This window comes from Podarcis muralis, chromosome 3 (genome assembly GCF_964188315.1).
Source record: "Podarcis muralis chromosome 3, rPodMur119.hap1.1, whole genome shotgun sequence".
Taxonomy (NCBI): domain Eukaryota; kingdom Metazoa; phylum Chordata; class Lepidosauria; order Squamata; family Lacertidae; genus Podarcis; species Podarcis muralis.
This window is the reverse complement of record NC_135657.1, coordinates 27,570,637-27,587,725: the sequence shown is the minus strand read 5'-3', so window position 1 is coordinate 27,587,725 and position 17,089 is coordinate 27,570,637. Positions and strand designations below refer to the sequence as shown.

The window sequence follows — 17,089 nt, the reverse complement described above, 5'->3', positions numbered from 1 at the left end:
GAAACACACCAATCCTTCAATATTCACATTTCTCTGAATTTTGCAATGCAGTTCTTCAGCCAAGTAAGGCGTACCAACATGCATGTGTTGAGGTAAAGTGTGCATTACAATGAATATATTAGTGGAAACTTACAAAATGCATTATATTAGGGGGAATTGCTTTGCAAAAATGTGTATATTTTGGAGGTACATGGAATTTACTTACTTGACTAACACCATAAGCTCCCAACTCTGTATTTTGTTTCCTTTTTTGGTATCCTCCTCCCTCCACTCCTGGGCAAGACAGAGCAATAATAGAAAGGAAAGTTGCATTGCACAATGACACAATCATATAGATTATGACAAACTGTTTCTAATGGGAAAAAGAAGTGGCAAAACACAATTTATTTCTCTAAGTAGTTGCAGCAGTTTATGCTCAAAGGGTGAATTTAGGTGGTGTGTTCATCTGCCAAAGGATCCTTTAGGGGAGGAACCACTTTAGGAGGATTCAGCTGCATGGGCTACGCCCTCAACATCTGGAAATTTGACAGTGAACTCTCTTGTAAAGATAGGGGTGTATCTGTTTTGTGGTGTTGTTTAAATATATTCATGGGAAAATGTGCCTTGTTTTTGGTTCTCTGATTGGGCTAATAGGAAGGTTGACTTATTTGTTTACTATCAAAAGTTCCAGCTTCTGTTTGAGTCCAAGAACCCCGTCAACATACTGTCATGTAGTATTGCAACATTTTAAAAAGAACAAATCAATGTTAAATTTCCCAAAGTGACCATGAAGTGAAGTGGGTGTTCTTGATCCTATACTGACTCAATAATTTTGATTTTGTGTGTGTGTGTCAGTTTGACTCTTACTGATTTGGATATAATAACAGCATTAATCCTTTGGTGTTAGTTGCACAAGTAAAATGTTCTTAGCACATTCTGAAAACTAGACTTTCTGGCCATAGGGTTTGAGCCATCAGTGAATCTAATGTAAATGCAACAGAAGATAAACAGATGTCAAAGCAGGGTCAGAAATGGAACCATAGAACTTCCCTCTAATGTTCCAGTGATGGAAGGGAGCAGTTTGAAAGTGCATTCAATAAGCATAAAGTAAGCATTATTGATGTTTTCAAAGTGTTAGCATCCCATGTAATGCTGGAGTGTTGGCTTCTCTATTAAGCTCTTTGGAACCAGCCGATCCAGAGATCTCACCACTAAGCGCTAATGCATTTTGCATTAACGCTTAACACCAACAAAGTGTGACTCACCACAGTGGTGGGGTTAAAAAAGAGAAGCAACAACACAGGGTTTCACTTATCTGCAGCACATAAGCAAATGCATGAACCAAACCTTTAAATGTGATGTTTGCATGTGTGTTTCTCTCTCTCTCTCTCTTTAAGAAAAATGTCAGAACGAGTTTTTTTTTGTTTTAAATAGCAAATTATATTTTAGTGGTTTGATGTCACTGAGCTTTGGGGTTCCATTGCAGTTTATTTAGAGCTGCACTGAATTTTTGTGTTCTGACAATTTTTACATGGGCTTTTAAAGGGAAAGCAAAATCCCACTCAAAAACCTGCTGCCTTTCTGTCTTTTTCCCCACCCCACCCCTCATTTATTTTCAGCCCATTTCAATGCTTTTCTTCTTCTTCACTCTATGTTCTTAGACAATTGGGTATCACATGGAGAATGTGATGATATTATGGGGGACTGTGATGAGAGAGCTGATAGCTTATGAATAAAACAGGTTAGAGGTGGGGTAAGGTTGGCTTGGATTCCCAGCCCCCATATAATCCCTCACACATAATACCCCTGAGCAATGGTCAGTCTACTTAAATTGTGCCCTCAAAACCCCTCTCAGGTCAAATCCATAACTCTATTGCATGCAAAAGTCTCATGTTCCGTGGGCTTGAGTATTGACATCAGCCCCTTGTCATGGTCAAATCACTTGCTGTTGAGATGTAGGCTTTCGGTACCTACTCCCCTTGTAGAGGAGGGGGACCAATGAGGATGGTCTGCTCTTCGAGGCTGATGGATCAAATGGGTTTCCAGATGGCCCTGGTATGGCCCAACTGATATGACTGGTGTTCCTGTTGAAGCACTGTCCAACCTCTAGAACAGCGGTTCTCAACCTGTGGGTCCCCAGAAGTTGTTGGACCACAACTGCCATCATCCCTGAGCACTGACCTTGCTAGCTAGGGATGATGGGAGTTGTAGTTCAATAACATTTGGGGACCCACAGGTTGAGAAAGGCTGCTCTGGAACATCTGAATGGCTTGGGCCATTGTCACGATAGTCTCTGAGAGCCCTCTCCTACACCAATCAAATGCAATCAAACTCTGGTTGAGGGCTAATCATCAAGCCTACCTAGTAGCAGTGAAGGCAGCAAACAATACATACCTTGTTGCCTCTATTACATCCTCTTTGTGTCATATGGCAGAGCTTTTCTGGGTAGTGAGGGGCCTCTTACAGTCTGGCCTGAAGGAGGTGGCAGAACTGATGGTAGCTCACTGTGACTTGTTTGCAAAGCAATATGAGGATAAAATTGCTTGCATCCACCGGGATCTTGACTCCACTATTAAAGCAGATGAACCTCAAAGGGGGGGTGGGTGACATTACTTTATGGTGGTCCCAGTCCTACTTGGATGGTTGTTTCTTGGGGAGTGCTCTTCGGCCCTGTGGAACCTTCATTATGGGGTTCCTCAGGGTTTGATTTATTCTCCATCCCATTAAACATCTACATGAAACCGCTGTTTGGGGTCATCCAGAGGTTTGGAGTACATTGTCAGCAATATGCTGATCTAAGTTAAATTACTGCAACACGTTATATGTGGGACTGCCTCTGAAGTCAGTTTGGAAACTTCAGCTGGTGCAGAATTCAGTGGCCGGGGTGCTCACCAGGGCAAGACGGTTTGAGCATATAACCCCAATCCTGGCTCAACTGCACTGACTGCCAATTAGTTTTTGGGCCCAATTCAGATTGCTAGATTTGACATATAGACCCTTAAATGGCTCAGGCCTGCAGTACCCCAAGGACCTCCTCTTCCCATGTTAACCAAACCAGACCTGGTGACAATCATCTGAGACCCTTCTTCATGTGCCTCCTCCATGAGAGGTTCAGAGGGTGGCAACATGAGAATGGGCCTGTGTGGTTAATTGGTAAGTGTCACTAATATGCATGAGACTACAATGCAGGGGGACAGGTGTGGACCTCCAGATCATTTTGTCTGGCTCTCAGAACTCCCCTTAAGCCATGTCCCCATCCCAGGCCACACACTTTACTAACCTTGCACAAGCTTTTCTTGAGTGCTTTTGCCTGGCTGGAATGTGCCCCTGAGCTGTGCTAATGCCTTCTGCTTGCCTGGATGGAGCTAATTTTTCCATGGTTGTAATTAGCTCGCTGTGCAAAGATAAGAGTCACATCCATTGCTCTCTTGTGTTTGCCTTTGTTGTTGGCCTGTGGCCCCCAGAAGGTTCCCCACAAGGTAATGTGGCCCTTAAGCTGATAAAGGTTCCCAACCCCTGTTATATTATCTAATTGGCTTCAATGTTGCAGCCCTTGGTCCCAATCTAGTAGCAACCTAAACAGCGCATGCTGTTATTTTAACACAGGGAGTTAAAAGGTCACTTGGGAATTCAGTACAGATACGTTCATATGCATTCGCATGCACATTTTTCATAATAAAATGTAGTTTTGTATGTTATTTTAATTAATATATGAATTTTTGTGGACACCTTTTGGCTTGAGGACAATTCAGAAAGAAGTGGATTTTGAAGGATAGCCGTGTTCCTGTTTGCTTACCAGAAAAGTGTTAAAAAATAGGCAGCAGCGGGCAGAAAATACCGAAAGACACACACCCGTCTAATGCTTGGTAGATCAGATGTGATTATGAAATGCGTTAGCTTTGAATAAAGTCTTGGGGAATCTGTTGCATCTGACCCTTCTGGCTGCACCCCTTGCCTCACACAAATACCTGCAGTTGGTAGGTATGAAAAAAGTACACTTCTTATTTACGTAGTTCAGTAAGGTACTTTTTCCTCCTCTCTCAGCTGCCAACCTAGCTGTTTGGCTAGCATCCACTGTAATCTGTTCTCCTTCATTATGTTAATCTGTGGGCGGAAAGATTTCTGTCATCTTCAAATCGCTTGTACAGCAATGGTAAACACCTTGGCCTGTCTGTAATTGGACAGGTGTCTGCATTGGTGTCACCCAGCTTTTAATTCAATTAAAGAACTGGCTGCTCTGCTCTCATTACCCACTCATTTCCTCTGCACTTCCAGTCAGTCAGTGAAATTTATACTCAGCGCCTGCCTATCCTGCAGTACAAAGTCAGCAGCCCCATAACTAAGATCCTCATTGATGTACCCACACATTAATTTATAGCTGAGCAAATTAAATTATGCATTGTTATGAAAATATTCTGAGACTGTCATAGGTACTTGTAGTGGGTTTTAGAAAGAACTTTTATCTTAAAACATAATCATGCATTAGTTATGACAGCTGAGTAGATGATGAAGCACTGGATTTGGGGGCCCCCAAAAAAAACCTTTGTCTTGAATTTTGGTCAGTTCTATATTGCGCTATGAATATCCAGGTATGCCCAAATGCTAGAGTTCACCAACAACACCTACAGAGCTCTACGCAATATTTAAAAAAAGCTAAATGAGCACATTTCTAGCTAGAATGTGGATTCACGGTGTATGTGTTCATCTATAAAACTCATCATCATCATCATCACCATCAGATACTTATGGCTTCCCAAGTAGTTATCTGTTAACTTCAGTTTTTTTAAGGATGCGGTAATATATGGTAGATCCAGTTTCCTGGGAGTAAGTTTGTTTCTGAGTATACATGTATAGATTTGTACTGTTAATTTACATAATTTGTAAAACATAAACACTCATAAAAGCATAACAAAATTAATAAACGATAGAATAAAATTAACCAAATATACCATACATATGAACAGTGCTTTTTTCAGGGGGTAGGCAGGGGTATACATACCCCTAAAAGTTTTGTGAATCTTTGTACTTTTGTCCATTTACTGTATTTCCCCCAATTTGAACTATAAAATGGTGGTTTTCTTGAGTCAAAATGGGAGAACCCCTAAACATTTTTTTAAAGAAAAAAAGCACTGCATATGAATAGCTATATCTACAAAATTCTATCTTAATCACTGAACCTTTAGTTTGTGACAAGAGTACTCTGATCCCTTGTCATATTTGCAGTATAATACTGTATAATACTACTGCAATGCAGGCAGGTTCTTTAAAAAATATTATGTCACAGCAAAAGTTCTGGTCTTTTTTTAAAAAAAACACACATGGTAGATTACAGGCAGTAAATCAATTGAAGGTACCACTCTTTCTGCCCAGTGAAGGGAACCTTTGGAAATAAATTAAAATTCCAACACAGACATTTTGACACAGTGACCCCATGAAACTGAATAATGTCATTTGTTAAATATGGATGTAAAGTTAAGAGTGTAGCAGCGAACTGAAATCACACCTAGCACAAGAGGTCCACTTGGTATGCAAAGCAAGTTTTTTTATTATTAAAATAGCCCCCGTTTAATCATTAGTAATATTTAATTTAGTATCTGTTTCGGAAGACAAACCTTGAGGCCTTATTTTGATTTATCTGAAGAAAATGAAGAAAAACCAGCAGTGTTGTACCATCAGGCTGTGGTTTTTAAATTTTCATTTACATTCCATTCTTAATGAAAAAGCACAACAGCTAGGCAGTATATGAAATGCAGCTCAAATATAGATTTTTTCTTATTATATTTCTGTGTTTTAATAAGTTTTATTAAATAGCAAGTGTATACTGTAGAATTACCGTATAATATTTCAAGTGAAACAATTATCTGTTCAAAATTCCTAAGTGACATTGAACAATATTTAAAAGATGGTCAGTGATAAAGATGGTTTAAATTGTGGCTCATCATAGTTCTTGGTATATGTCCCAGTTTTGAATTTCATTGGTTTTGCAGGACAGGGTGAAAGCTTCCCCTCCCCGCCAGTAAGATTGTATTAACCTTTGAGAAGTGAGTGAATTTAAATAAATTTGACAAACCTTTGAAATACGAAGTGGTCATATTTGATAGGGGAGCCAAAAAATACAGAAGAAATATTTGGTATAACACTACTCTGCATTGATTGATGGCCTTGCAAGCTCACCTATTGGGGATTGATGAGAAGATGGGCATCATTTAAACACATTGTTGTGTATTCGCAACCAGGGTGGTTCAAGAACAAAGAAATGGTGCCTACTCTTTCAATTAATAGATGTGGGTAAAATGGGGTTTCTAAATCATGCTTGGGAACCAAATGGTGGTAGTAATTCTTGATCGATTAACACAGAGGTCTGATTTATATGACTCAGCCCACAGATAAATCTGTTTTTCTTGTAAATGATTCAGTCACATCCCATCATGGTTTAAATGCACTTAGCACATCTCTGTCCATTCATGTGTAGCAACAGTGCACCAGTGATCAGTGCACACCATTAGTATGCTATAAAGGTAAAGGGACCCCTGACCATTAGGTCCAGGCACAGACGACTCTGGGGTTGCGGCACTCATCTCGCTATACTGGCAAAGGGAGCTGGCGTTTGTCCGCAGACAGCTTCCGGGTCATGTGGCCAGCATGACCAAGCCGCTTCTGGTGAACCAGAGCAGCGCACGGAAACGCCGTTTACCTTCCCGCCAGAGCGGTACCTATTTATCTACTTGCGCTTCGTGCTTTCGAACTGCAAGGTTGTCAGAAGCAGGGACCGAACAACGGCAGCTCACCCCATCGCGAAAATTCAAACCGCCGACCTTCTGATTGGCAAGTCCTAGGCTCTGTGGTTTAACCCACAGCGCCACCCGCGTCCCCTTAGCATGCTATGCTATCCCTAAATGTGGATGGAGCCGGTAGATGTGGTAAGTGCATAGGGGAAGGTCTACAGCTCAGGGCTAAAACCTCTGCTCTGCATGCAGATGGTCACAGTCTTTCAGGTTTCAACCCCTGGCATCTCCAGGTAGGACTGGGAGAGACCCCTGTCTGAAATCCTGGAAAGCCCCTGTCAGTCATTGTAGACAAAATTGAGCAAGATGGAACTTGCTATAAGGTAGCTTCCTATGTACCTATATATGGTGTGGTATTTATCCATAAAATTTGTGGGCCGCTTTTCACCTCAGATGTGGTGCACGTACACAAACATGTCTATTTAAACCTCAGTGGCTGCTTCTGGGAGAGTGGAGAGCAGTTCTGGTTTTGCACCGGTCACTTGGCCCAGAGTGTAGCAGCTAAGAAACTGATAGAGAAAGGGCAACCCCAGTTGTGATGCTGGAGGGGGTTGAAATGAGCAGATGTGGCCCTCTTGCCAGGCCGTGCTGTTGCGGAGGCCCCTGCGGACAGAATGAGGCTGAGTGGACCAAGTTGAAAAATTAGTTTACTTTAGTCTGAAAAGGTCCTAAAGGAGAAGCGAAAATGCTCCAGTAGCCCATAAAAACTGGATAAATAATTGTAACTAATTAATTTCCCCTAATTCTTTCCTATGGTTATTAGACTTGCCCAACTGAATTGCGCCTGAAGCAAAAGTTGGAGGCAATATGGCTTCTTCTTATGTCAAGTGAATTTTTAGAGAAGGGGGGGGAGGGATTTAGATGGGCTGGGTGGTTGGGTTGCATAACCCTAGATTGCCCCTGAATTTAACCTAAAGCAAAAATATTGAACCAGGCATTATAAATCAATAGGTAAAATCAATGTGTGAATGGAGGATTGGGACTGGATCCACCAGTCGTGGCCCTGACCTCCACATATCGATTATTCCTTCTGCACAAAATCTGCATCAATAGGTTCTGGACTAAAGTAGATGTTTTGAATGCAATTAACACACACATTTTTCTTATGTAAGTAGTTGCCACAGCGAAGCCTCCAAGTCTTGCAGGTGGGCAAGGAAAGCTTGACTTTTTCTCCTAGCTGTGATCCTGACCAACATTCGTCTCCCAAATGTCTGTTTCCATTTCAAGTGAAATTCCCCTCCCCCCCCCCATCCCAAGACCTTGCTCAGACTTTCCTGTGGCTGATGTTTACATAACAAAAACGATACATGTTAATTACATCCATGCAATTAATGTCACGTCTAATTTCTGCGCGGGCAATCTGCATCCTTTTAAAATGCAGGGTACCAATAGTGTACACAGAATCAGATGTACTGACCGGTTAACACAGGGAGGTCCAGGATGAGGCTATTGGGCACTATCTTGATTCTCCTTCCATGTGTTAAGTTTCAGAATTTCTAAACAGGGTAAAGATTAAATCGGAACATCCGGCTTGAGCAAAACCTCTGAGAAATCTCCAGGGAAGTTTTACAGCAAGGCTATCAATATTTCTCAGACGAGACTCGACCTGTCCCTTTCTATTGTAAACATATGATGTACAACTAGATTTGCTATTGTGCTAAATTATCTTAGGGCATATCTTAATGTTCTGTGATCCTTGCATATTGTACACACCTCCACAAAGCATTGCTTATTTCTTTTGCAGGCACCCTGACAGGCTTGCAGCCCTTTGCAAAGTATGCTGTAACCCTAACGGCCTGCACTTTGGCTGGCTGTACTGAGAGCTCGCATGCCTTGAACATCTCCACTCCACAAGAAGGTAAAGTAATTTCAAAGGTCTTGACTTCCACATTTCAGTCATGAATAATAAAATAGGAGAGGAGCTAAATGCTGCAAAGCCATTTGCTGGAAAACCCCAACCTAATTTGATGACAAAGTGCATTGCCAGACCATAATTGCTCCATTTTTTGGGGGGTGCTAAAATGAATCAAACTCCATACCCTTTAATGACATGCATCTTTAATAGCTGTAATGCAGATTAATGGGCTTTTTAATTGCTGTTACATTGTTCATGCAAGAGCCTTGTCATTAATATGAAGCATCTGAAAGATTAATGAAAGCTTCCTCATTTTACTATGGCTCAGAAGTAAATCTAGAGACAGTCTGACTAAAAAGAATTGATTGTATGGCACAGTATGAAATTGAGAATCAAATGGTTGATTTCCATGGTCTCTTTTAACTGCTAAACACCAGCACAGGCAACAATTATTTCAGCCTGATGGAACCTCAAAATGCCAATTGGGCCGTTTATTAATCTGTTGTACTTGAAACTTAAAAGTTGCAAGCATAAATTAGCATTTCTGAAGCTGGTATTAAGCTCAAGAGCAGCAAGAAAGAGACAATATGTTCGGGTTTTGCTTTTAGAGACTAGCTCAGTAACTTCTGTGTATCAATTACTGAGGAAAGGGTTCTCAAAAGATTTACAGGATATTTATCTTAAACATAAAAGAAAATAACTTGAGCCAGATTGTAAAAATACACCAGTCCATAGCTTTCCCCATGAAATCAAAATTGCTTGTTTTCTTGATGGCAAATTTATGCTACCATAACTGAAAGAAGGACCTGGCCCTAATATTGTTTCAAAGAAGGCCTATAAGTTAACACAACCTTCTTTGTTTCCTGGATTACTATATGGATGATTTTCTTTTAAGAATTTACCTTCATAAAAGTTTGCCTTCAAGTGATGCAGTAGCAGAAGGTGATGCTGACATCCTAAGGAGACAAAGTTCACACCCCAGGCTGTTCATATCTAGAATAACAGACGGTGGAATTTCCTCACATTCACTTTTACCTCCTAATCTGCCATAATAGATCATTCACTCTTATCACTCTAGATAGCTGCCTAATGATTTTAGAATCTGCATACTCAAATGAAGTGTGGCTCATCTCTTTTCTCCAAATTGTTGCTTCTGAGTTGGAGTTGGAGTTGTTATTGCTGGCATTCGTCTGTCTCGAGAAACTCATCGGGTAGGCTTAAAGTGAAACTCCTCCCCTGCTAGCAAAAAAATGCAACCCTCCAAATTTATTTTACCTATTTTTATTTTATTCAAAGATTTATATTCCACCCTTGAAATAAAATTTACCAGGGTCATCTTATACAACTCTGAATTAAAATGGCAAATGGCATACTAAAATACAAAGTTGCAAGAACAAAGCCCCCAAAACAAAAACAAAATTCTGGGTTAAAGACTTTGGTTATAAAGCTTTGTAGAATAAGTTTTGCCTAGTGCCAGAAAGATAACAATGTAGGTGAATAGTGTGCTCTATAGGCAGTGTGCCACCACTGAAAAGGCTCTATCTGTGCTTTCTACCTGCCACAATTCATTTGAAGCAGGAACCCAGATATCCTCCAACCATGACCTCAGTGTACCCTCAGAAGTAATCTACAAGCGGTTGCATGCTAGCTGTGAGCAGGTGTGGCTTAAGTAATCAGTGGGCAGGGCCATAGCCCAAAATGGGTGAGGCCACCCATTCCTCTCTCTCTCTCTCTCTTTCCCTCCCTCTCCCTGTCTGACACCCCCTAGAGGTTTTAACTGATTGATTGCAGGTGGTTTTGAATTTATTTATTTATTTATTTCAGCAATTTATATACTGCTTAATTATAATTGTCTTGGTGCAGTGTACAGTGAACTCAACAAATACAATAAAGATACAAATCAGTTAAAACCTATAAAATCAGAAATGACTTAAAATGGCTGCTGAACTAAAAAGGACTTCAATATACACTAGAATATGCACTTCAGCAAGGAAATGAGTCCAAGGCCACAAATTGCCCATGCCTGATGTACAGCCAAGGTGATATGGGACAAGGCAAAATGGGTTGCCAAATCTCCTTCCTCCTCGCAAACAGCACCCCTTATTTTTGAAGGCCAGCATTGGGAGGTATGCCTTGGCTGGCAGACCTGCTGGCTCTCAGTAGGGGAAGGAGCTTGCAGTCTTTTCTGGAGAGGACTATACACTCATGGCTTTTGCAAGACTGCTTTGCAAACAAAAATAAGGTGGTTTTTTTGCTTGCAAAAGGTGTGTGTCTGCTCCATTTGGGATTTGAATCATTCCAAATTATTTCTCGAGGTTTTGTGAGAATTCATAAGGAATGATCATGAACCTGCATGCATTCATTACAAGCATATCTGCGTGTAATCCATTTAATTCCAGCCATTCCCAAAAGTTGTATCAAAAACCCAGTGAAGCCTGGGCAGTGTGTATGGAGGTCCTGGGCTGCCCAGACACCAAGGCCCCCCTCTTGACCTCACTGATGTGGTTCAAATGAAAGCAGAGCAATACATCTGGCACCAGCTTGGCTGCAGGAGTTGGCTGGAAGGAGGCGTACAATATGCCATCCAACCATTTTAGGAACTCCATTCTGGATTTGTGTAGGATTTACTGCATATGGTAATTCTCATGCAGACTGGCTTTTAGTTCCTTAATCATCACTATTTGTGCACTGTTTATATGAATCTATGCACAGATGCCATTCACAAACATCAGTTCTAGGTTACTTTGAAATGTATCTCTCAGTATTTTCTATTTATTTATGTATTTAACATAATTTATATTCTGTTTTTTTCACCCTGAAGAGAACACTATAGCATACAATAAAGAGTAAAAAGCAATAAAATGTCTACTGAGATTCTGAAGTTCCATTCCAAATCCCTAAATCCAGTTAGCATCTAGAGTCTTCTAAATGCACTCACTGATATTTTAGTGAATTGATAAGTTAATGCTCTGCTACTATTTGTCAATGAAAATTAGATTATTTGTGGATGGCTTTGAAAAAAACAAACAAATTGCAAATACTTAAATATGGAAGTCCAGCATTACCATGGACTTTACTGAATATAATAGTATCTAAGGACTTCTTTTGTAAAACATTTAGCTCTTATTTTTCTCTTCTAAATACCGGTACTTGCGGTAGTGTAGACAAGCATTCTATAGGTGATTTGGAAAATAATCTCATTTATGCAGATGTATTGTCATGTATATAATGATTTTTTTGCTTCACAAAAAAATCAAATAAAGCCATGGGGAACATGTGTTTTATCCCTCAGAAGGATTGGACACAAAGTCAATGTAAGCAGTTTCTATTTTGGGATGCTCATGTTGCATGCATAGTAACAATCCACTGATGATACAGAAGAATGACAACAATCATACCCTCTAGCTTTCATCATTTCCCCATTGAACCATTCATCATTTAACATGCACATTGCCAACCAGTATTGGCTGATGCTATGCAAAAGGCTTGTGAATGATCAGGCTGCACTTGGATCAACAAGGCTGTTCCACAGCTTAGAGCAATGACAGAAGATTGCGGAGACCCTCTCTGGCATTGATCAGAATGGGGTTCAGTGTAAATAGCTATGGCATTTAGGTTTTCTCTCATCCTTTCCGACTGGATCAGGCCCTCCTTGCTTCTGCTTGAAGTCTTTTGCACAGAACTGAGTATGCAGATTGCTTAGTAGTATTTCTCATTGACATAATTATATTAATTATTTCTTCTACACCAACTTTGTGTACCGTACTTGTCAGAATGGAAAAGCAGAAAGTACTGTACCATTGTACCTACCTGAACGGTAGTTTTCCTTGTCCAGTGTTGCATTGCTGGGTTGGGCTTACTTGTGTCTCTGGTGGACAACGGCAGGAGTACCTTTTACAGGAAAGAGGCTGACCCCATCTTCAGTTTTGGGTACTGGGGGGGGGGGCAAGGGTAGCTGATCTCCCCTTGTCTCTAGAGCAATGGGCCCACTTGTCAGATCTGGGAAATCCGTTCTCTCACAGATCATAGGAGAGGGAGCAGTTTGGCCCTCTTAGTTGTACCTGTAATGATCCTCTGGTACCAAAGGGATGGCGGCTGCAACTGCTGCTGCAAAGGGCTGCTCCAATTTCTTGCTTGGGGGTGGCGGCAATTGATGCCCATGCTTGTAGAGTTTCCAGGAGACTTTTTAGCATCCTAGCTGCTGCCAGTCCCAGCTGTGATCCACTACTGTGGCCCACAACTATGATTAGTGAAATCAAATAAACATTTTAGCTGGGTGGGAAAACCTTGGGAGAGCCTGGGGAAGCTGCCCGCTTCTCTGTCTTCCTAAGTCAGATGGTGGAGAAGGAGGGAAGGGGGAGAAATACTTAAAACTACTTTTTTTTAATAAATAAAAAGACAGTGACTTGTAAGAGGGCTAAAAAGTGAAATGAGAAAGAATAAAGTAAGCCAAGATGAAGAAATAAGAGGAGCCAAAGGGGATGTGATTACTTTCTTGAAGCAGGAGTGAAAAACTGAAGAGAGGGCAGCCAATTTCCTGACAAAGCTACTCCTGCCTTCGTCCTCTAGAGGTGCAAATAAGACCAACCCAGTGATGCTACACTGGCAAGCACAATTGGGGTTTTTATTTTTTTAAAAAATACATTTTCAATATATGTTAATTTTATATTGTTAAGTTGTTGTCTCCAAAGTCTAAACAATTAGCTGTCATTGTCTTAAATTTTATTACAGATTTCAATGTAAAGTCTACTTTAGGTGTTATAAATTTTTCCTTCATTTCCCCCCCACAGCTCCACAAAATGTCCAGCCACCTACAGCGATTTCATTTCCCACATCTCTGTTCCTGAGTTGGGCTCCACCAAAAACACCAAATGGGATTATAACACAATATTATTTATACATGGATAATCAGCTTATTTATACTGGAAATGAAACAAAACATATTGTCAAAGGTGAGTTATTTTTCAGAGTCCTGTATGGAATACAATGGAGAAGATATATTTTCACCTTGTGTTTGGCATTTTAGACTGATTACCCTTTCTGAATCAAGCATCAGGCAATATGGAATACATATGCGCAGGATATTCAATTTCAGTCCTGCTTCCCCTGTTTTTCCACTACACCACTCCAATAGTCAGCCAGCGTTAGTACTTTTGTATACCTTGGGCTTTCTCCTGGCTTGCTGGTAGCTTCACCACTTCTGCATGGATGATGCTGTTTTGGGTTCACAGAACTAGGATAATCACTGTTATTATTTATGACATAGAACACTGTGGACTGGTTCACATAAGCCTGTTTGACCACAGTACCAAGGAGGTGACCTGCATGGCTGAATGAGCCATCACAAATCAGTTGCCATAGATTTTTATGTTGGGGAAAGGCCTTTTATGTTGGTCACAAACTGAGTCAGTGGAAGCAGCTAGGTCAGTTTAAAATTTCCTACAGTGTATCATCAATGCTAGATTCACCAGCCCAGCCACTTGGCCCAGGAGGTGCTGGATAGTGGTCACTGCTAATGGGTTCTGCCAGGATGCTAGAGGTTTGGCAGCTGCCTGAGGACACAGGATACAGATGCACCTGCTCATACAATGTGGAAGGATGCTTCGTACTACTCTCACTGCATTAGTCTGGTCTACAACACAGGACTGAACTATTAGTTGCACTGACTCACCACCCCGTTTTTATGGGAAATATGTGTGAATTGGCCAGAATCTAAATACTCTGGCTTAACTAGTTTGTGGGACAAAACGCAACTCATTTTCTGATGATACAGTTTCTTTAAATGTGTGGCATTTCTGCATTTTGAGTTAGTGCAGGAAAACTTAGAATGCATTCCGTTAAAATTTCTTGCCGTGCACATCCCATAAGCTACTAGTGTGGTGGGTCACTTCTGACACTGAAAAATGAGCCCAGTTAGAGAACCCCCTGAAGGCTGTTGATGTATACTATAATAAATAGTGCACACTTTAAGTCAAACTTTTTCATTCTGTATTCAAAGGTAATGGATTTTCCGTAACCATAGTAACCTTGGTGTATTTCTAGATAAATACATGAGGTATATACATTTTGGTTTTATTTTTGAATATAAACTACCACATTATGTATTGCTAATAATATGAAAAATAGGATATAGGTTCGCATAATGACAGTTTAAACTAGTATGCATTTTTCTTCTGCAAAAAAATAAATATTTATCAAATGTATAGGTGCAATTAATATCCCCCCTCCAGGTTTTCCTATATTCTTGTAGTGTCGTTTATCTTTTGGAGCTTTTTTTCCCCTTCCAAGATCTCCATCAATCTTTTTTGTGTGTGCTCGTATGTGTGCTGTCTTATTCTTCGGTTTCTAAGAATTTGGAATACAGACTGGTGGTAATATTATCATAAAAAGCATTATTAAAAGATCTGTGGGGGAAATGTTCCGTGATGCAGTTTGAGAATGATACAATTTATATATTTATAATTTTATGCCACTTTTCTGTGAAACAAGTGAAAATGCTTTTGCGGTAAGACTAGGCAAGCTAGTAGTAATTCTTGTGAGGTATCAGCAAAAAAAATCAATGACAGGAATCTCAATAACTACTTTAGGTGTTTCCCAAGGGCTTAGAAATGCCCAGTGGAATTAAATAAAAACTTTCCCCCTTTAAACAGTGCAAACCACAGTACTGTATCACAAACCACTTTGAAATGCTCATCCATATCCAAGAGACTTACCATGATATAGTATAGGTAGCTGTTCGAGAAATTCAAAGCTAAACCCTTGTGGGTCATGTGGAACTAGTTGTACAGTTCTTTGGACTCAGGACACTGTGACTAAAGAACTGAATCTAGGAGGATCTAGGAGGTGGTGGTGACTGGGCAGTTTGAACCCAAAGCGATGGGACAAATGTATAGGGAGCAGAGCAGTTACAGCAGCAATGAGGAGGTAGCCCCATGTGGAGGACGGGTCCTATTAAAGGCATCTTTCTCAATGACCCCCAAAATCCTGGGGCTGACACTGGTTGTGCAGGTTAACTTTAATTGCTTTGAGTTTAGCCAGGCTCATTCTCAGGAGAAAAAAAAGATCATTCTTAGGCTCCCAGGTGAGCTGTTTGTTGAAGATTTATCCTAATTTGTTAGCTCAAAGTTTGTGTGGAGGTTAGATGACCGACTCTTTATTGAGCGTTCATTCTTGTTTGTTTTGGGAAGGGGGATATTAAATGATGTCGCATCAAGCTTTATCCCACACTTTCCAGTGCATACCCCATCCCTTTTTTTATCATTGAAACCTCCCGTATTTTTCATGGGCTGTGTGTTTTTTGTGCAAGAACTCCAAATCAGCTTGAATTATGCAACTAAATTTACTGGTATGTGTATCCCATCTGGAAACAGTGGCAGCCTAGAAGCACCCTGAGCCAATCCAAATCATGCATTTCGATCTCAGCCATCACATGAGTAGCAATGCAGCTTCTCAATGACGAAAAGGCCATCAAGGGAGAAGAAGGGGAAAAAACTGTGGCCAAATCCAACTGTAATCCTATGTGTGCTTTCCTGGGAGTAAACTCATATTGAGTTCAGTGAGACTTTCTTTGGAGGAAATATTTATGGGGCTGAACTCCAGTGCAGAAGGCTGGTTGTTGTTGTGTCAGATACATTATTTTGCATTATGAAACTGGGGGAGCCAAGCATGAATACACTAATAAGGGAAAGGAGTACTTGGCATGTGTTTCAAATTAATGCATAGTTTAGATTGGGCATGTGCCGTAGAAATGATAGCCCATTTACACACACCTCAAATTCATCATTTGGATGAATTCATACAAACACACCTTGATTTTGAAAGGTGTTGTTATGACAACTAACACCAGAGTATACCATATTTACTTGACTCTAACGTGCCATTGAATCTAATGCGCACCTCAATTTTCAGAACCTTGAAACCAAAAAAAGTATTTGCTGGCGAATGTAAATGTGCCATTGAATCTAATGTGCACCTTAATTTTCGCAATGTAATTTGGCCAAAAAAGGTGACCATTAGATTTGAGTAAATTGTTACATGCCACCCCGATCTCTCCCATGCAGTAGCAAGCTTCCAGGGATTCCACTTGTGTATTCAGGGAACGGTGGAGGCTGTAGCGTTTTAAGATATTTGGTTTATTTCACACCCATATACACCTGGATCTGCACAGAGAGGAAGAGTCCATAGCATTATGAGTGCCTCTCCTTGCTTCTCCCACAACTTCAACCAGCTTGAATCCAATGCAGCCACACATGCTCTCCAGTCTCTTGGTTGTAGCCTCTCCAGTCAGCAGCCAAGATAGTTCTTTTATAAAATAATATTTATTGCTTTTACAACAATTTAAACACTTACAAAAGAAAAAACAATACACAATGCATTATAATACACAAACACTACATAAAAATTAACAAAATAAAACAGAAACAATTTAAAAACACATCAAAAGATAGAAGAAGAAGAAAAAGGATAAACT

At 40.4% G+C, this 17,089-nt stretch overlaps 1 protein-coding gene across 1 annotated transcript in view; it reads left to right on the top strand.

Annotated features, from left to right (window-relative positions):
* USH2A (usherin) overlaps window positions 1–17,089 on the top strand; it is a 433,394-nt gene that overhangs the window by 158,562 nt on the left and 257,743 nt on the right. The window contains exons 31-32 of the mRNA XM_028724645.2: window positions 8,509–8,622; window positions 13,410–13,571. Coding sequence (XP_028580478.2) covers window positions 8,509–8,622; window positions 13,410–13,571 — 276 coding nt within the window. The remainder of the gene's footprint in view (window positions 1–8,508; window positions 8,623–13,409; window positions 13,572–17,089) is intronic.